Source organism: Muscardinus avellanarius, assembly GCF_963383645.1.
Source record: "Muscardinus avellanarius genome assembly, chromosome: 5".
Lineage (NCBI taxonomy): Eukaryota > Metazoa > Chordata > Mammalia > Rodentia > Gliridae > Muscardinus > Muscardinus avellanarius.
Genome location: NC_137790.1, coordinates 70,764,084 through 70,785,510, shown reverse-complemented (window position 1 = coordinate 70,785,510; position 21,427 = coordinate 70,764,084). Strand labels below are relative to the sequence as shown.

The 21,427-nt window shown below is 33.4% G+C and overlaps 1 protein-coding gene across 4 annotated transcripts in view; it reads right to left on the bottom strand.

Moving 5' to 3' along the window:
• STXBP5L (syntaxin binding protein 5L) overlaps window positions 1-21,162 on the bottom strand; it is a gene marked incomplete at both ends in the record, with an annotated part of 294,065 nt that extends 272,903 nt beyond the window's left edge. For all 4 annotated transcript variants that reach the window (XM_080695519.1, XM_080695521.1, XM_080695520.1 and 1 more), the window contains one exon: window positions 20,974-21,162. In XM_080695519.1, coding sequence (XP_080551645.1) covers window positions 20,974-21,162 — 189 coding nt within the window. The remainder of the gene's footprint in view (window positions 1-20,973) is intronic.
• Between the last annotated feature and the right edge of the window lie 265 nt (window positions 21,163-21,427).

Here is a 21,427-nt window from a genome sequence, read left to right as displayed (position 1 = left end):
TAGAAATCCTAGAGATAAAGAATATATTGACTAAACTGAAACATTCAATTCAAAGCTTCAACAGTAGAATTGATCAGGCAGAAGAAAGGATGAGTGAACTGGAAAGCAAAATATTTTAAATTATCCAATCAGAGTCAATTGAAAAGCAGAACATTTGAAATTATCCAATCAGAGAAGCAACAACAAAAAATAATGAAGAAAGCCCTGGGAATTATGGAACACCATTAAGAAACCAAAAATTCATATGATAGAAGTTGTAGGAGAGGAAAGAGAAAAGGATAAGAAAACATATTTAAAGAAAATTGCAGCTGGGCGTGGTGGCACATGCTTGTAATCCCCACACTTGGGAGGCTGAGACAGGAGAATCACACAGGTTCGAAGCCAGCCTCAGCTACTTAGTGAGGCTTTCAGCAACTTAGTGAGACCCTGTTTCCAAATAAAATATAAAATAGGTCTGGGAGTATAGCCCGGAGGTAGAAAGCCACTGGGTTCCACCCCCAGTACCACCAAAACATAAATAAATAAATAAATAAATAAATAAATAAATAAATAAATAATAAATTGCAAACCATTAACAATTTTTATTGTCATGGTGCTAAAACATTTTTCTAATTATATAAAAATAATTCCAATATAAACTTTAGGATTTGTTGATTTTTTTAAAGATACTAAAGTTCCAATTTCTACTCTGACACTGGGAGCTTGGAAGTCACCACTCCTATTCACACAATAGCAAAGCTGAACAAAGTGAAAATCAACAATTTTTCTTAGGTCCATCAGAAAATTGAGGTCACAGGTCAAACTGCCACCACCAAAGTGAGGAAAGAGGGATATATAGAAAATCACAACTTACCTCAATAGAAGCCCAAGAAGAGAAATCTCCATGTGGGAACCAGTAACAACATAGGAAAAATTAAACTTAACTTGACAAATTGAGGGTTTGTATAGACACGTTTGAGAGTTAAAAACTCCAAGGAGGGCTCAATCTTAGGGGTATTCATATACTTTTATGAGTTTTACCTGCAGGAGCCCCACCAGGTTCATACAATGAAAATCCAAAGAAAAAGAATTCTCTACTTCATCCAGCAAGGAGGAAAATGTGAGCCAATTTTAAGTGGATCTAGAATATTTTCTTCTTAACAAAGTCTGCCCTCAACAGAAATTTCTTTTTTTTTTTTTTACCATAGCATGTCTGACTGTGGTATTAGCAGAGCATAACTAAACTGAGAAAAGAAAAATACATATTTCTAACTCCTTCAACCTTCCAGGGTAGATAAATGGAGAAAGAAAACACCTTTAGCCTTCCTGTCTCAACTAAGGGGATATGGAGCCTAAAAAGAACTTGTAAAGGCCACAGCCCAAGAGCACAGACTTACTTAATAACTGAGTCCCATACTTCGAGATCAGTCTTTCCCCTCCCCCATGCCTTTCCACCATTAATAGGATTCCCCTTACCATGCCCTCCTACCATATTAATAGTATTGCTATATAATAGGAGAAAATAGATTAAAAATACTGCATGTCTCCGATTTTATTGAAGGAAGAGTATCTAATGAAACCCCTACATAACAGAAAAGATAAAAACAAGGACACAAATGGAAATTTTCATTTCTGATACCTACAGATATGGCAAACAATTAACACGGCCCAAACCCTAGTCAGATAAACATTTTCTCACACTAAACACCGAATTACCTCAGTCCTTTTCGCCAATACATGATGCCTGACATTAAACATCAAACTTACAAGACATACTGAAAGAAAAAACATGTAGTTTGAAGAAACAGTAAATATCAGATACCATCTCAGATGTGGTAGAGATTTTTAGTCTGAGAATTTGAAGCAATTACGATTAACATGCTAAGGATTCTAATGGAAAAATGAACACACAAAAACAGGTGGGCAATTTAAACAGAGGAATAGAAAAACTAGGAATCAACAGTAAATACTAGAAATTAAAAGCACTGCAACAGAAATTAAGGCTGCCTTTACGTGCTCATCTGTAGCCTGAATACAACTAAGGAAGAATGAGTATGCTTGAAGAAATTTCAATAGAAACCTCCAATACCAAAATACAAAGTGGAAAAAGAGTAAGAACAGATAACCAAGAACTGTGGTACAATTACAAAAATATGACATACACATAATGGGAATATCAGAAAGACTAAAGAGAGAAGAAATATTTGAAGCAATAATGAATCAAAATTTCTTAACATTAATGACAGACATCAAGCCACAGTTTTAGGATGCTGAGAAATCACTAAACAGAATAAATACCAAAACACATGTCTAAGATATATCTAAACTGCAAAAATAAATGAGAAAAAAAGCTTGAAAGAAGTCACAAAAACAAAGCCTTACCAATAGAAGACCAGGAAAAGAATTACATCAGATGTCTCTTCAGAAATCATGCATGCAATAAGAACAGTGGATTGAAATAGTGTTAAAAGAAAAAAACACAAATCTAGAATTCAATACACAGTATAATTGTTCTTCAAAAATGAAGGAGAAACAAAGACTTTTTCAGACAAAATCAAGAGAATTTATCACCAGTAGACTTGCTGTGCAAGAAACTCTTAAGGAAATTCCTTAAAATGAAAGAAAATGATAGAAACCTAAATCTACATAGAGAAGGGAAGAACATAAGTAAAGGAATAGAGATTTAAAAAAATATGTTTTCTGTTCTTAATTGATCTAGCAGATAATAGATGGTTCAAAATAATAATAGAAACAATATATTTGGTGTCCATAACTAGTGAATAAGTAAAATAATGACAGAATGTATAAAGAACAGTTTGGGAATATGCTGTTGTAAGGAACTTGCACCACCCACATGTTAGAGTATTATTTTAAAGATTTGGATTACCTATAGATGTATATTATTAACTCAAGGGCAACAACTTAAAAAGTATAAAAAAGAAACATAATTGATAAACTAAGAGAAGAGAAAAGTTAAATCCTTTAAAATGCTAAATTAAAACCAGACAAGACAGCCAGGCGTGGTGGCTCATGCTTGTAATCCCAGCATTTGGGAGGCTGAGACAGGAAGATCGCAGTTAGCAGCCAGCCTCAACTACTTAGTGAGGCTCTCTACAACTCAGTGAGACCCTGTTTCAAAATAAAGAATAAAGCCGGGCATGGTGGCACACGCTTGTAATCCCCACGCTTGGGAGGCTGAGACAGGAGAATCACATAGGTTCGAAGCCAGCCTCAGCAACTCAGTGAGGCTCTCAGCAACTCAGTAAGACCCTGTTTCCAAATAAAATAGAAAACAGGTCTGGGAGTATAGCCCAGAGGTAGAAAGCCCCTGTGTTCCACCCTTAGTACCACAAAAAAAAAAAAGGAAAAAGAAAAAAAAAATAGGTCTGGGGATGTAGCTTGGAGGTAGAAGGCCCCTGGGTTCCATCCCTAGTACCAAAAAAAAAAAAAAAAAAAAAAAGCAGACAAGGCAGTAAAAGTATATAAAATATATAAAACACAAAAAAGAGAAACAAAAAATGGTGACATTAATCTCTAACTATTTTGAAACATCAACAAATTAAATGCACCAATTAAGAGACAGAGGCTATGAAAGTGGGTAAAAAATAAAGTCCTGAATTATATGTTGTCTAGAAGAAATGCACTTTCATAAAGACACAGATTAAAATTAAAAAGATGTAGAAGGACACCATGCTAATACTAATAAAGAGTGAGAGCCAGGTACATACCTGTAGTCCCAGTACTTGGGAGGCTGAGACAGGAAGATCATAGGTTCGAGGCTAGCCTCAACAACTTAATGAAATCCTGTTTCAAAATAAAAAACAAAAAAAGTTGGGAAGATAGTTTACAGATAAAATGCCCCTGGGTGTAATCCCCAGTACCAAAATTACAAAAGAAAACTTAAAAAAGAAAAGCAAAACTAGTAATATTTCAGACAATGATGAATTCAAGAAAATGAAGGATAAAGATGGGGATTACCCAATGATAAGGAGTAAATTCCCCCCAAGAAGAAATAACAATCCTAATGTATGCATATCTATAAAAAGCACATCAAAATAGGTAAATAAAAAACTGATAGAATTGTGAAGAAAAAGGACACGAATCCTCTATTATAGCTGAAGACTTCAGACCCTTCTCTCAGTAATTGACAGATCCAGCAAGTCAAAAATCACTAAAGACACAATTAATTAGAACACATCATCAATTTACTGAATATAAATGAAATCTATAGAATATTTCACTCAACAGTAGCAGAATGAACATTCTTCTCCAGTTCACAGAGAACATTCACAAAGATAATCTACATTTTAGACCATAAAACACTCTGTAACAAATTTAAAAGAATACAAATCATACAAAGTATGCTCTCAGACCACAATGCAATTAAGCAAAAAATCAATAACAGAAAGATAGTTGGCTGAAAAAAACCAAATACTTAGGGATTAAACAATAAGCTTCTAAATAATATATGGGTCAAAGTCTTAAAATACATTATAAAGATACTGAAGAGAACTGTTAAAATGTTTCAAGACAATTTAGCACCCAAAATTACTTTATATCTGGGAACAAAGGCAGAATATGATTTGGCACAACTAAGTAAAATTCAAAGACAGACTAAACAAAGAAAAATGAAAGAACTAGGGAAAAATAAATTATTCTAGAAAGGAAGAACAGCAGTTCTCTCTAGAGCTAAACTGAACAGAGAGAATAGGGCACAAAAAAACTCACAGTTTTTTTAGTGTGAAGTTGAAAAAGATTGATGATTTCATTTAAAATGAAACCAAAGATTTCAGCAAACTATAGCCATTCCTCTGAAAATAATCTGCTCAATGAGCTAAGGAGATTAGGAAAGTCTTGGTCAATAGACTTGGCATTGAATTCATTTTGCTGCTAGTACACCAGTGGTCTTTAATCTTGATTCTTCAAGATCAACCTAAGTATTTGGACACTTGTCCAATATAGTTATTTTCCCGGATCTGGAATTTTCATCTTGAAAATTAATTGTATCCTATATTAAAATAAATAAATACATTTTTTAGATAGATGGCTATCAATATCTATGTCCAATACATTTTCTTGCCTGCATCTCCACCAGACCCAATAAGTTAAGTTTGTGAGTATCCATTCAACAGCCTGGCTATTCTACTACAAAACACAATACTGTAATTAAAAAATATATTTTCTAAGCCAGGCATGGTGGCGCACGCTTGTAACCCCAGTACTTGAGAGGCTGAGACAGGAGGATCGAAGGCTTGGAGCCAGCCTCAGCTATTTTATGAGGTCCTCTGCAACTCAATGAGACTCTGCTTCAAAATAACAGGACTGGGGATATAGCTAGAAGGTAGAATGCATCTGGGTTCAATTCCCAGTACTGAAAAAAAAAAAAAACTACTTGGACACTTGTAACTGTTAAGTACAAACCACAATTAACAGTTAAACCTTCCCTTTAAATAGCTAACAAGCAACTGTTTCTTTTTTATCTGTTATTATAACTTTAGCCCTTGCCATTCCTTCTGCCTCCTGGACAAAATTTCCTTTTTATAAATTATTTTTAACTGACACATAAAAACAAAAAAATGTACATGTTGATGGGGTAATATTTAATTTTTGATACATGATAATGTTTAAATCTAGCTAAATACTTATCTCCATGAACATTTCTCATTTCTTTAACGTTGAAACTTTTAAAATATTTTTTTTTTAGTTTTTTAAAATATACAGTACAAGGTGAGCATGGTGGCTCATGCTTGTAATCGAAACATTTGGGAGGCTGGGCTGAGACAGGAGGATTGTGATTCACAGACAGTCTCAGTTACTACTTAGGGAGTCCCTTTGCAACTCGGTGAGACTGTTTCAAAAAAAAAGAATAAAAAATAGGGCTGGGAGTGTAGCTCAGAGGTAGAATGTCCCTGGGTTCCATCTGCAGTACGGCAAAATACGTGTGTGTGTGTGTGTGTGTGTGTGTGTGTGTGTGTGTGTGTGTGTGTGTATATATATATATATATATATATATATATACATACACATACATACATACATACAATATTGTTATCTATAGTAACCCTACTGTTCAATAGCACACCAGACCTTCTTTATTCTACTTAACTGTAACTTAGTACCCATTGATAAACCTTTCCCCATTCCTCTCCCTCTACTATTCTCCCTAGCTTCTGATCACCATCATTCTTATTAATTTTATGAAATCAACTTTTTAACAATGTATATGAGTGAGGTCATGTGCCACTCATCTTTTTCTACCTGATTTACTTCACTTAATACAATGATATCCAGTTCTGTCCATGTTGCTACTAATGACAGAATTCATTCTTTCTTGTGGATGAATAGCATTCCATTGTATGTAAGTACCACATTTTCTTTATCTTCTCATCAGCTGGTGAACACTTTGTTTCCATTTCTTGGCTTTTTTTAAATATCTTATCACTTGTGAATAGTGATAGACATAGACATGCAGATGACTCTTCAACATTTTGATTTCACTCTGGGTACATATTCCCAAATGCATATGTACCCAGTAGTGGGATTACTAGATCAGATTCTTTTTGTAGTTTTTCGAGGAACCCATATTGTATCCCATAATGGCTGCACTTATTTACAGTCCTACGAACAAATGTCCTTTCTCCACATTTTCATCAGCACTTGTTATCTTTAATAATTTTTATTACAGCCATTTTTACTAATGGGAGGTGATATCTCTTTGTAGTTTTCATTTGCATTTCCCTGATTAGTAATATTGAGTGCTTTTTCATATACCCGTTGGCAAATCATGTTTTCTTTTGAGAAATGTCTATTTAGCTCTTTTGCCCATTTTTTTAATCAGATTGTTTTTTGTCTTGCTATTGAGTTTTTGAAGTTCCTTATATAGTCTACCAAACCCTTGTCAGATATATAAATTGCAAATTTTTTCTCCCATTCTGTAGGTTGTGTCTATACTCTATTGTTTCCTTAAGTATGCAGAAGCTTTTTAGTTTGATGTAATCCCATGTGTCTACTTTTGCTTTTGTTTCCTCTGTTTTAAGAGTCTTGTCAAAAAAAAAATCCTTGCATGTCAATGTCTTGAAGTTTGATACAAATTCTTAGGATAACAAATAATAAAATTATCCCCATTTTATGATGATATTCAACTTATATTTTGAACTTTTCCTAAAATCACCTACAAACTTCCAAATCCTGTATGTCCTCCCCAAAGTATATATTCTGTTAGTCTGATAAACTCAACTTGTTTAACTACAGTTATAAAATCTTTACCTGATAGGCACAGATAATTTCTTTTCAAATTTCCACAACCCCATATACATTACTATTTTGGTCATCCTTTAGCCTGACAGTGAAATCAGTATTAGATTGACTCAATAACAAGCAGAAAGGTGGAATATAGTTATCCCAGATACAAATTGTAGTATATATCTAAAGTTAATATCTAACTAAGGAGTACCACAATCAGTGGAAATTAAATGAATGAATCAGTTAATAAATGCTATAGTATAACTGATTATTCATAGTAATGACATTTGAAGGAAAATTCATTTTAGAGCCACATTGTGCACCAAATAAAATTATAGTTAAATAAAAATGTTAAATACAAAATATAAAAATACCAAAACATAAAAGAATATAAAAATGAATATTCAATCAAAACTCTGGACTTCAGAGGTATTTCCTTGCTTAGGAAATAAAATAAATCACTAAGAAAGGAGTCAATAGATTTGACTACAAATATATTTTAGAAAAATCATAAAAAGAGTAATAATGAACTAAGAAATATTTTATAAAACTATAATATTAGTATACTTAATATACCAAAATTATATATAAATGGATATAAATTACTAAGAACCAGTAGATAAGAAAGTAAAGAATTTGAAAAAGACAATTCATATGAAGAAGTAATTCAACTGGTTAAAATACACATATGGAAGCTGGGCGTGGTGGCACACGATTGTAATCCCAGCATTTGGGAGGCTGAGACAGGAGGATCACAGTTTTCAGCCAGCCTCAGCTACTTATTGAGGCCCTTTGCAAGTGAGTGAGACCCTGTTTCAAAATAAAGAATTAAAAAAAAAATAGGGCTAGGGGTATAGATCAGAGGTGAAATGACCCTGGGTTCTATCCCTAGTACCAAAAACATAAAAAATAAAATAATAAAAAAATTAAAATTAACCAGAATGGAATGAACCATAAAAACTAGTAATGTTGCCTGCATCCAAAAGCTTAAAATACAGGGCCGGGGTAGCTCAGTGGCAAAGCGCCTGCTCTGAAGGTGTGTCGCTCTGGTTTTAACCCCGGTTACAAAAGAAGACCAAAAAAAAAAAAAAAAAAAAAAAAGCTTAAAATAGGAATCATTTGTGTTTTTCTGATGTATTTCCATAGTGTGCATGTCCATACTTATAATGGAAATATAATTTTTCAATAAAAGTATCTGATGGATTACTACTTAGCAATATAAAGGAACAAATTACTGATATATTTAATAACATAGACAAATATAAAAACAAATGTTTTATGAAAGACACAAATATACCATGCATACACATTCTGAAGAATGTCCGATTTCATTATATGAAGTCCAAGAACAAACAAGAGTAAGCTATGGTGATAGAAGCTAGAATTTAATTGCCTTTGGAAAGAGGTAGAGATACAAAACTGAATAGAAAGTAGCAGGAAGAAATTTTAAGTAAATTTAAGGAATCCTATATCTTGTTTTTATTGATGGTTATACAGATGTAAATAGCTATCAAAATCCATTGAACTAAGTACTTAAAATCTTAAATTGTATTGTATATAAATTATACTTCAGCCGAGGATGGTGGCGGACGCTTGTAATCCCCGCGCTTGAGACAGGAGGATCGCGGAGGTTCAAAGCCAGCCTTGCTGCCTTGGGTGACCCTGTTTCCAAATTAAAAAAAAAAAAAAAAGGTCTGGGAGTGTAGCCCAGAGGTAGAAAGGTTTCCAGGAACCCCAATACCACCAAAAAAAAAAATTATACCTCAAATGCTTTTTTCTTATTTTGTCTTTAGCTGTCAGCTTTCAAGTGTTCAGCTCTTAGTACTTCATACTCTCAAGAGATATCTTTTGCTCTGAGTTTTTTAAATATATAGCTTTCCTCAGAATAAAATATATAAGCATTTTTTAAAATGTTAAAATTAAATAAAGTTACGGTGAATGTATTACCTGATTTTATGAAGGCAGAAATGATAGTATTAGAACAAAACAGCATGATTTGGAGATAATTAATTGATTATTACACTGAGCAGACCAAGATTAAACATTTTTCAATCTTTTCAATAAGAAATTGGCGAATAAAATAAGAACTGTGGCTGGGTTATTTTGGTATGTTAGTCCCAATAAGAGTATTAGACTTGCTAGGGGAGTGAAATTATGAAAAAAGAAATGTTTTATAAACATTTTCCAGATTCTTTCACTTTATAGTAAAAGAACTTTTAGACAAGAGAGTATTTGTGAACATTAAAGTGAAAGAAAGACATCAAATAAATTATAAAATGATTCAAAAGTAGTAGAACTACAAGGAAAATGGTAAGGAATGGGAAGGGAGAAAAGAACTTGATCCATTTTAAAATAGTAAGTTTCATAGAAATTCTAAGATAAAGAATGAATTAAAGTACATTTGTGATACAAATTATTAATCACAAATAAATAAATGTTTCATATAGTATGTGCTTGCCTTGAGAACTCGTTTCTAAATGATGGCCCAATTAACAAGTATCTAGTATACAGTTATATGTAAATAGGCCTTTAATAAAGGTTTACACAATATGTGATGCCACCAATTAGACTGGATAGCTATTGCAAAGTCTAAGAATATTGACTAATACCTCAAATATCAAGGGAATTTTGGTTAAGATGGAACAAAAAAAATAGAATAAAGGAAGATTCAGTAATAAAGTACCATAGGATAGCAGAGGATCAGAATAAAGAACTTTCTGAATTATACAAGTAATCAGTAAACATCATGTACAGATTTACTCAGTAAATCAGTGTTCCTCATTAGTAATATTCTGATCATCCTCTTACCACCTTCCAATTCAATATCTTTAGCATATTAGCCTAAGCCATAGATTAATCATAACTCAGAAGAAATATACATTAGTAATAAAACAGGCTGACCAATTCACTTTCAGCTTTTTTGCTCTATAATCTTGTTCTAAATACTTTAGTGAGCCCTTGTCAACTATTTTATTATTTTACATAAAATGTGAAGCTGAATCTAATTCTATGCCTCTAATAACTTATTTTATGTATAAAAATTAATTCCATTGAATGCAACTTGGAAAACCCATCCCACTTTTATTCACTTTGACATTTACTATGTCTTTTATATTTTTCTCTTCTCTAAAATTCTCAGCAAAGCCTACCCCAAAACAGTAGACACAAACAGCAGAATTGCTTAGGTTGACAAAATTTTTATTTTTTCAACCCCTTACAGTATGTTACCATGTCTAGAAAACAATTTTCAGAAGCTGACTACTTGCCCTCTTGGCGGTATACTGGACAAACCCACCAACTCGCTCATGTCTAGCCTTCTAGTTCAGAGTTTTGTTTTCATTAAAATACACAAAAATCAGATTAACTGATTTTATTAATTTTGTTTTGTAGTACTGGGGGTGGAACACAGGGACTTTCTACCTCTGGGCTATACTCCCATACCTATTTTATATTTTATTTGGAAACAGGGTCTCACTAAGTTACTGAGACTAGCTTCAAATCTGTGTGATCCTCCTGTCTCAGCCTCCCAACAGCGGGGATTACAAGCATGGGCCACCATGCCTGGCTGCTTTTATTATTTTTAAAACCCTGTGACAGTCAGGCAAGGGGCACACACTTGTAATCCCAGCATTTGGGAGGCTGAGATAGGAGGATTGTGGTTTGAGGACAGCCTCAACTACTTAGTGAGGCCCTCTGCAACTCAGTGAGACCCTGTCTCAAGATAAAGGATAAAAAATAGGATTGGGGGCATAGCTCAGAGGTAGAATGCTCCTGGGTTCCATCCCCAATACTGCAAAAACAAACAAACAAAATCTGTGACTTTATACAAATTAAATTAAAAATAACTTCAAGCCAAGCAAAAGTGCAATTTGGACCTTATTTGGATTTCAATATAGCCACAAGAAGACAATTGAGAAAATTTAAACATTAACTCCATATTAGATTATATAAATAAATTCTGTTAAGTATTAGATATAATTATATATTTTTTTATAAAAATAGAGGAAACGGAACCTTATCTCTGAAGCTTTTATGGTTAGAAGGATATAATGTCTAAAATTTGCATTAAAATATTGAAGTGACAGAGTAATAAATAAGAGAATAAAATTAGCAACATTTGCCAAAGTTAATAATTATTTAAGATGGAGGTTCATTTTACTATTATCTCTGTTCTTTAAATTTTTCCATAAAAATAACATTAAAAAAAGGTAAGGGTGATGATCATTGTGGTAGACTGAATAATAAAAAAATAAACAAATAACTATGAATATGTTCAGGTATATGGCAAAGGGGAATTAACTTTGCAGATGAAATAAAGGTTGCTAATCTGGTGATTTTCTGGTGGAGAGATTAACCTGAATTATCCTAGTGGGCCCAAGTAAGTAAATCATAAACATCCTTAAACATGGGAAGGGAAGGTAGGAAAGTAAGTATCAGAGTTATGACATGTGTGAAAACTGACCATTTTAGTCTTTAAAGATAGAAAGTGGCCACCAGCCAAGGAACTGTGAACAGCCTCTGACAGCTTAAAATATCAAGCAAACAAAACCTCCCTTAGAGCCACCAGAAAGGAATACAGCCCTGACAAAACCTTGATTTTAGCCCAGTAACATCCATTGCAGACTTCTCACCTCCAGATCTAAGAGGTAATATATTTGTGTTCCACATACATACATACATACATACATACATACATACATTTTCATTGGTGTATTGTAATTCTACATAATAATGAGATTCCTCATTATGTATAATATATAATGTATGTATGTATAATATGTAATTCCTCATAATGAGGTTCAAAGTGGTACAAACATACAGGTACACAGTACTTGGTGTGTTTTCCTCTCAATCCCAGCCTGCCCTCCCCACAACCCTCATACAATTTAGTGAGACTGGTAAATAATACCTTCATAAATGGACATAGCATCATTTAAACTGTTTCCTTTATCAGTTCTCCTTTCTCCTCTTCACATCCCTCCCACTGCCCCCTTCCACTATTCTATTGTTCCTTCTCATCATTTACCTAAAGTCCTTCTAGTTTCCTATTTTCTCTCTAGGTTCCAAATATGAGAAAAAAAAAACATATAGATCTTGACTTTCTGAGATTGGCTGATCTCACTTAACATAATCTCTAGTTCTATCCATTTTCCTGAAAATGACATAATTTTGTTCTTTTTTATAGCTGAGTAAAATTCTACTGTGTATTTGTACCATATTTCCTTTATTCATTTTTCTGTAGATGGGATACCTAGGTTGGCTCCCTAATTTGGCTATTATGAATTGTGCTGGTATAAGCACAGATATGCATATATTGCTATAATATGCTGACTAATTCTTTTGGGAAGATATCAAGGAGTGGTATAGCTGTATCATATGGTGGATCCATTTCTAGTTTCTTTTTCCTTTTTTTCTTAGGAAACTCCATACTAATTTCCATAGTGGTTATACTAATTTGCAATCCCACCAACAGTGTGTAAGAGTTCCTAACTTTCCACATCCCTGCAAACATTCATTAACTTACCTCTATTCTTCATTTTACTCTTCCTTTTCTTGTACTCTGAATGACTCTTTTGTGGCTTAATTGTATTACCACTCTACAGTATATCAAAATCATATTAGAATATAATATCTCTGCTACCTTCTCACCACTTTCATCTCATATAAAATCAAATCTTAACCTAGCATGGTGGAGCATACCTTTAATCCTACTACTTGGGAAGCTGAGACAGGAGGATCACAGGTTCTAGGCCCACCTCAGCAACTTAGTAAAGCTGTCAGCAGTTGAGCAAGATCGTTTCAAATTTTAAAAATTTAAAAATTGGCCAGAGGTGTAGTTCAGAGGTAGAATGCCCATGGGGTTAATCACTAGTACCAGAAAATATTAAACAAAATCCTTATACATCTACAATTAAAACTATGGATTCTACCAATTAGAATATTCTTTAATAGTGTGGCCTCAATTCTGTCACCTTACTCTAAACACTTTTACCATAATCAAATTCCTCTTGGTCTAATTCAATTCTATGACATTTGTTTTTCTTTATTGTTTTTTTTTTAGTCTCCTTGACCTCTCTGTATGATGACATGCCTAAATATCTCCTTTTATTAATATTATTCTAAGGAAAGTTTCAGATCATCTGCCTCTACTTCAGCTTTCCTCGTTACTCTGCTCAATTCTTCTGTCTCTCCTTTGCTAAATTCACATTCTCCATTTACCCACTACAGTAAGTATTTACTCCAGATTCAATCTAATTTCTCAGCATACTATACTGATGATTTGTAAACATTTTCAGTTCACAGAGTAATAGGTTTTGAGTCAATGTATAATGAACAAATTAGACTGAATATTAAACAATCCAGTCAATTTTCTTTACAGAAAAATGAATTTTATTGTGTTCCTTTAAGTTTTAGATTTCTAATGCCACTAAAATTTATAATAGCAAAAACACAGAAAAATATAATAATTTCTCTAGCTACCAATCCTTATTTCTAAATCCAAGTGTTAAATCTGCATTCAAAATCAAAAACACAAAATTATTCATTTTATTTATAATAAAATGTATATATCCTAATAAGATGCTAATTTAATTCTATTGTTAATTCAAGATATTTGATATATAATTCAAGTAAGAACACTTAATGGAAAATAAAACACTGAATACTATATTTTCAATTTCAAGTTTATTATATTGATTTATATACTTCCTACATGTCTATAATCCTTTTTTCAAGCCTGTCCTATAACCTTATATTTTCAAGATAAGCAAAGCAGAGAGCCTGGTGTATGGTACAATTGGCTTTATTACTAATAAAAATAATTTTTTTGTGGTACTGGAGTTCCTGGAAGCCCTTCTACCTCCAAGCTACACTCCCAGACCTATTTTATATTTTTGAAACAGGATCTCTTACGCCAGCGCAGCTGGCTTCAAACCTGCACAATCCTGTCTCTGCCTCCCAAGCACAGGGATTATAAGCGTGCGCCACCACACACGGCTCAAAATAATTTTTAAACTGTTTGGTTCTTAAGCTTGTCTCAGTCCTAACAAGGATGACTTAGTTCTTCCTGGTGCTTCCATCACCATTCTCAAAGCTGTCTGTCCTCTGTCATCCTTTTTAGTGACAGGAACATGAAGTCATTGTCAGATGCCATATCCATTATGCTGTGCTCCGATGTCAACTGCACTGCCTTTTTATAAGTATAGAAACAAGACAATCCATACATTTCAGGGGATCTGCTATAGTTCTTTATGTGGATGAAAACTACAGAAATGTGGAACTATAATTATGATCTGGTGCCAATGTCAGTTACAGAGCCACTCAAGTAAAAAATTGTGTCAGGAGAATATAGAGGCAATGGAAATCTTGAGGAAGAGAGAGTAGTCAAGGATGTCTAGACACTTAATTTCCTTTTAGCTCTCAGGTCCTACAAAGCTCAACTCACAAAAGACAACGTGTTTCCTATTATACATATTTTCTTGAAAATATGAGACCTAGTATGAGGATAATGGCTATAACTTCATTTCCTTGAAGAAATTACACTAGTTATCTACACTGTGGCTCTGATATGTGACTATCTATAAAACATTTATAAGCTGAGACTATTCAGAATTTAAGGGATTGTTCCATGTGTTGCTGGTGACATATTTTAATATATTTATTTTCTTTTCTTAATTTTGTCTAGAACACCATGTGTATTTGTCACTATCAAACTAATACTTCTGAACTATTCCTCTGATCAAGTGGAAGAATAACTTACACAATAAAAGCTAAGGCAAATTTAATTGAAACTAATGTTTTTTATATTTTTGAAAATTATATACCATGTACTAAAAGTAATACCATTCTTTCACTGGTGCCTGCCTGCCTGTGTCTGTCTGTCTGTCTGTCTGTCTGTCTGTCTGTCTGTCTCTCTCTCTCTCTCTCTCTCTCTCTCTCTCTCTCTCTCTCTGGTATTGGGGATGGAACCCAGGGTCATTCTACCTCTGAACTACACCCTCAGCCCTATTTTTTTAAATTATTCTTTGTGTGTGTGTGTGTGTGTGTGTGTGTGTGTGTGTGTGTGTTACTGGGGATGGAACCCAGGACTTTCTACGCCCAGGCTACACTCCCAGATATATTTTATATTTTATTTTATTTGGAAACAGGATCTCACTAAGTTGCTGAGAGCCTAAGTAGCTGAGGCTGGCTTCTAACCTGAGCAATCCTCCTGTCTCAGCCTCCCAAGTGCTGGAATTACAAGTGTGTGCCACCACGCCTGGCTCTTTTATTTTTCTTTATTTTGAAACAGGGTCTCACTAAGTTGCAGAGGGCCTAAGTAGCTGAGGCTGGCCACGAACAGTGATCCTCCTGACTCAGCCTCTCAAGTACTGGGATTACAAGCATGCACTACCACACCTGGCTCATAAAAGATCTTTCAAAGATGCTAAAAAAAAAATCTAGTTTTCTCTTAACATACCACTCTCTAACACTTTCCTTGCCCCAATGTATTCATTTATTCAACAAATATCTGGCTGCATTTTTTGTGGCCAGCACTGTTTTATATATCAGTGATACAGGTGAATAAAATAAAGCCCTGCCTTCATGGAGTTTACATTCTAGTAGAAGAAGCAAACCAAAAGTAAATATATGACTTAATAGCAAGTAGTTTTAAATGTTATTCAAAAAATTCATCCAGATAAGAAGTGTAAAAAGGGTTCTTCTCCCTTTTACACAGCAAGGCTGTAGTGAGGCCTGAGAGAAAGCAGGGAAAACACATAGTAGGCTATAGTAACCCAGGCAAGAGATGGGTTTAGGTCAGGGAAGCAATGAAAGAAGTAAAGAAGTACGAGCAGATTTCCCCTGCTTCATGTTAAAGGAAGAGTCAACAGAATAGTTTCCACTTTCTCAGTCTCTATGCTTCTTTAGAAACTTGTCATATTGCCTTTTCCAAAAATAAGAAAGATGAATCAAAAAGATTACTGGGTGTGAGAACTGAATAAAGAATGTTAAATTTAGTTATGATTCTTTCCAAACTTGGAGACCTAAGGATACCATTTCAATTCAATGGCCTCAAATGTTTTACCAGTAAAATTAAAATATTAACACTTTTTGCCTTCCTTTATTTGACTATTATAAAAGTTATCTTATAGATGAAGCTCTCAAACTTAAGTTTAACTTAACCTGCTTCCTAGATTAACAAAACCCTCCACTGTAAATTATATAGATGGATGTTAATAATTCCTTGAACCACACTTAAACCACACTTCAACTAAAATACTCGCATTTTATGCCAGGCGTGGTGGTGCATGCTTGTAATCCCCACACTTGGGAGGTGGAGACAGGAGTCTCGCACAGGTTCTAAGCCAGCCTCACTGGCTTAAGAGACCCTGTTTCCAAATGAAAAATATAAAAAATAGGTGTCTGGGAGTGTAGCCTGGAGGTAGAAGGGTTTTCAGGAACCCCAGTACCACCAAATAAATAAATAAATAAATAAATAAATAAATAAACAAATAAATAAATAACTCACATTTTGATGTTACCAACCTATTCAGGTATGGACTCATAAATATTAGGAATAATATAGATACATAGATAGATAAGGTAGAAAAAATAGGTAGATAGACTTGACACTGAGTTTGCTTCAAAAGCATGTAAGTTTTATACTACTTTAAATAAATCAAAAGTTCAAATTGTACATTTGAATTTAGGATGGTTTATAGAAGAGAAATCCACACAGAACTCACAAAACTCCAAACAGAGAACCAGTGTTCAACAGTGACAAGAAAGACCTCATTTATTCATCAAGTAGTTTGCAAACTGATACATGTTTATATGTTTTCATCTAAAATAAAATGTTTGACATACATCATTACTAAGAGCTTTCTGCTTTAATCTCCTTTCAATTACTTAAACAACCATATACATCCTGCTTCATTCATTTAAAAAATATATCAATGACTACCGAAATGATTCTCAATACTAAAAATACATCAGAATCTACTATAAAGCCTTTATAAAAAATGTAAGTGTCTAGGCCCTATTCCTAGAGATTTTGATTCTTCAAGACTAGTTTGGGCTTGAAATCTCTTTTAAACAATCAGAGTTGAGAACTACCGACCTGCTAAGTAGTGGACACCCTAACAATGAGAATTTTTTTAAAAGCAAAATATATTTGCTTTTCAAAGAGTTCATAATGTAATGGCAATAACAAACTTAAAAATTAATCACAAGAATGTAATAGATTTATACTATAAGCATATACCAGGAACTACAGGGGGAAAAAAAGGAAAAATAAATAAATAACCCTGGTAGGTAGATGAGGAGGCAGTGGCCACAGATGGTCTCAAAGAGGTGGTGATTAAACTATAAGGTAAATGTTAACTGGGAGTTCTCCAACTATATTAAAGATGGAAGAGATATTATAGTCAGAAGCAATAGAATGAGAAAAAGGCATCAAGATATGAGACAATACAATGTTTTCAGGAAACACAAGATGCCTAGGGAACCAGGAAATGAGGATGGAAAGGTAAACAGGAGCCCCTTCTGAATGGAACTAGATAGAAAAATCAAGCCAAGCAGTTTGAAATGTATAAAGCAGTGGTTTCACAGAATTTAAGTTTATGAAGGGTGATTCATTTATTTTACAAATCCCTGAACAACATAGGCACCCAAATGCACACATACTGAATGTGTGTGTGTCTGTGTGTGTTTGTGTGTGTGTTGCTAGAGATTGAACTCTGGCTGGATACAGTCTCAGCCTTTCAATGCTGGGATTACAGGCATGCACCACCACACCTGGCTCACACATTTTGAACTTAAAACAGGTTACAGTTAACATGCATTAACTTTAATATTTTCCTGAACTTCTTATAGATAAGTCATTGATTAAAAAGGGTACAACTTCATACTTCTGCTTTTTTAAGGCTAACAAATGTCCTACTACTTGTTTATAGATATTATACAACAAAAAATATTTTGTCTTCATTGGCTATATAATTTAATTCATAAATATGTGCCAAGAAAGTAACACATTTGTCTTAATATGTGTTATTTTCTGTAGTTTTTATTTAAGACTTGCTTGTAGGGCACAACTGCTCTAGAGACACCAACATAGAATTTTTAGCAGGGAAATGACAAGATTAACATTGCATTTCAGAAATAACACTATTACAACAAAGTGAAGTGTGATAAAGGTAAAATAAGAAGTGAGAAAATCAGTTAGGAAGTAGTTTCAAGAGATCAAGCAAAAATATATGATGGAATTAACAAGTACTTGGGATGGAGAAAAGGGCATATATTTCAGAAATGCCAAGGAAACAGAATAGATAGGATTTGATGACTCATCAGATAGTAAAGAAGAGATGGTTTGCAAAAAAGAAAGAGCAAAATCTAGATGTATACTTTAATTCTGGCCATGTTGAAAAGTTACAAATACCCAGAAGGTACCAACTCCTTAGGACTCAGAATAGAATGTTCTTTGCACATTGAATCAGTGAGTCTAAATGAAGTCCCCATTTCAATAACAGTTCTAAGTTTGGAATTTTCTTAATGCATTTTTATATATTTTATTATAAAGAAGGTAACCCATAATAATATAATCATATAACCACTTCTTTAAGTTAATCATATTCTTATTTAAAAATGCCATAGGATATATATACTATATACCATATAGTTATTCTTATAATTTATTTGAAGACCATTAGCTAATATTATTTAAATAATGTTATTATATTATACTGGTTATATTCATTCTACTATAGACAAGATAATGTGAAAAACTTTAGCTATTATTAAGTTCCTAAAATGTGTATTATATAACTATACATTTTAGAAAGTAAAATCTGTAGTTTTACTTCCTAAAATGTATAATTATATATACATGCATTTGTATAACCTTTCCAATGTACACACTGTCTTCACTTTATTGTCTTTTCTGATCTTCCAATAACCCTCCTTCAGATAAGGAGAGTAAGAATATTTATTCCCATATTAGAGATACAAAAATCAAGTTTCAAGGGAGAAATGGCTTGCCCAAGATAATGTGACTGGCAGATGGCAGAGCGTTAAGTAAAACAAATTTTCTGATTCCTAAGCCAGTGCTGTTCCTACCATGCCATGCCATATGTCCTTAAAGTAGTACTTACCTAACTTCTGCCACTTCCCATGACTCTCTTATTTGAAATAGGTAGATGACTACATATTCCATTTTCTCCTACATTTACATATTTATCTAAATTTTTTTATTTAAAAACTCTCTACCAACTTTATAATGTCAACTGCCCAATAGTAGTCTGCTTCAAAAGTATCTTTTCTGTACCAATATTATCTCTAGTAAAATTTTCCTATATCACTGTTACATCCACAAATTAAAGGAATTTTTAATTTTTCTCAGAACCTGGAAATAGAAATAACAGTATGTCAAAGACTAGCAAACCTGGGCATAATTCCTTTGCCTTGCAATTCAACTTTGGCCTTGAGGCCCCTTTTATACATTTGACTCATGGCCACAATTAAGCCCTTCCTTAATCAGACAGAATGTCTATTATTTCATATGGAGAGGAAAAAATTGCTATTGTATACAAATTTTAAGGGGTGGATTAGAATTAAATCTGTTCATTTAATTCTAAGTAATCTTGACTTTTAAGAACTAATCGCTATAGATTTAATGTTTTTATAATAACCCTGCTAGAAATAGAGGTTAAGGCAATTATTGAAGCTTATCTCACTATACATCATTTGTTTACTACAACAAAATTAATACTTTCAAAGAACATTTCTTTCGAAGTATCAAAGTATTTGGTACTTGATTTCTGTGATTTCAAGCTTACTGTTTTTTCTTATGCATTCAAATATATTTATATAGCTATATTCACTTGTATCATCCAAATGACTTAAAACTTTTTTTCTTGCATAAACCGTATCAAACCGCAAAGATAACCCAAAAAGTATAAAAAAATTAAAAATCACTTTATATCATAAAGTGATACTATAATATCTATATTTAGTAGCAAAATGCTTTTTTGTAAATTCTCACCTTCTCTTCCTTTCAGAAACTCTTTCTGTGGCTTATTCATTAGAAATCCAACATGTTTTTTCACTAAACCAGTACACTGGCTATTTTTTAGTTCTTACAACTATTATAAGTTCTAAGGTGTATAAGACCATAGCATTTATTTGTTGATATATTTATGAAGAGTCTAAAAACCTGAGAATGTTTTATATTCAGAATTTTAAGGCAATGCCATTAGACCCTTTAAAATAGATATATTTATCTAGCTAGGATATACTTAATTCTAGCAACATGTTAGTAGTTTTATTCGTTTTATACTGGTAGTGATGGAATAACAATTAGCCTCTGAATCACAACACAGGAAACCAAATGATTATTTTCTCCTTCAGTTTACTCCTTATAAATATTACATTTTATTCACTATTGGGTCTCTAAGGTTATCTTGCAAATCTTATTTTTTGTGTTTTTATTTTGCCTTTTTGTGTGTGTTGGTTTTTTTTTTTGTGTGTGTGTGTGTGTGTGTGTGTGTGTGTGTGTGTGTCCCTTAAACCACCATTGCTTTTGAAGTTTATACCAAAGCTGATGGCAGGGATATCTTTATTAATTCAGGTTGACCTATCCACAGAGTTCTCTGCACCAGACTTCTTTGATGCATCTCAACAATTTTCAGTCCCTAATGTAGTGTTTTGTTTTTCCCCTTGTTTCTTCATGACAGAAAAATAAGGAAATAATGGGCAACACGCCAATTCAAAACTTACCTTGCAAATCTGGAAATACTCCGAAGTCAAGGTTTCCTGAATCTCCTCTCTAAGAACCCCTGCAGTCCCTCCTGGATGCACGGAACCACTTCCAGCCCCGCCACCACTGTTACTGCCACCGCTGCTACCACTGCCTGGGGAGGAGGCAGTTAAGCCATCCAAAACTTTTCGGAAATTAAACTTCTTCATTTTAGACACTGTTGAGAGATTCAAATGAAAGGAGAAAGGGGTGACTACTTGAAACAATACCTGGCGAAAGCTTTTCTTTTCGTTAGTCAAGGCCCCATTTTATGAGCATTGGCTATAACTGACCGGAAAAAAAAAAAAAAGTCACGCTTCATTTTGTCAAATATAAATTCTAAAAGCCTATCTTTATAAAAATAAATAAATAAAAACACAACTCCAAGAGCAACAGTATTCCCTCCTCACACATCAGATTTTCAAGGGCTTTATC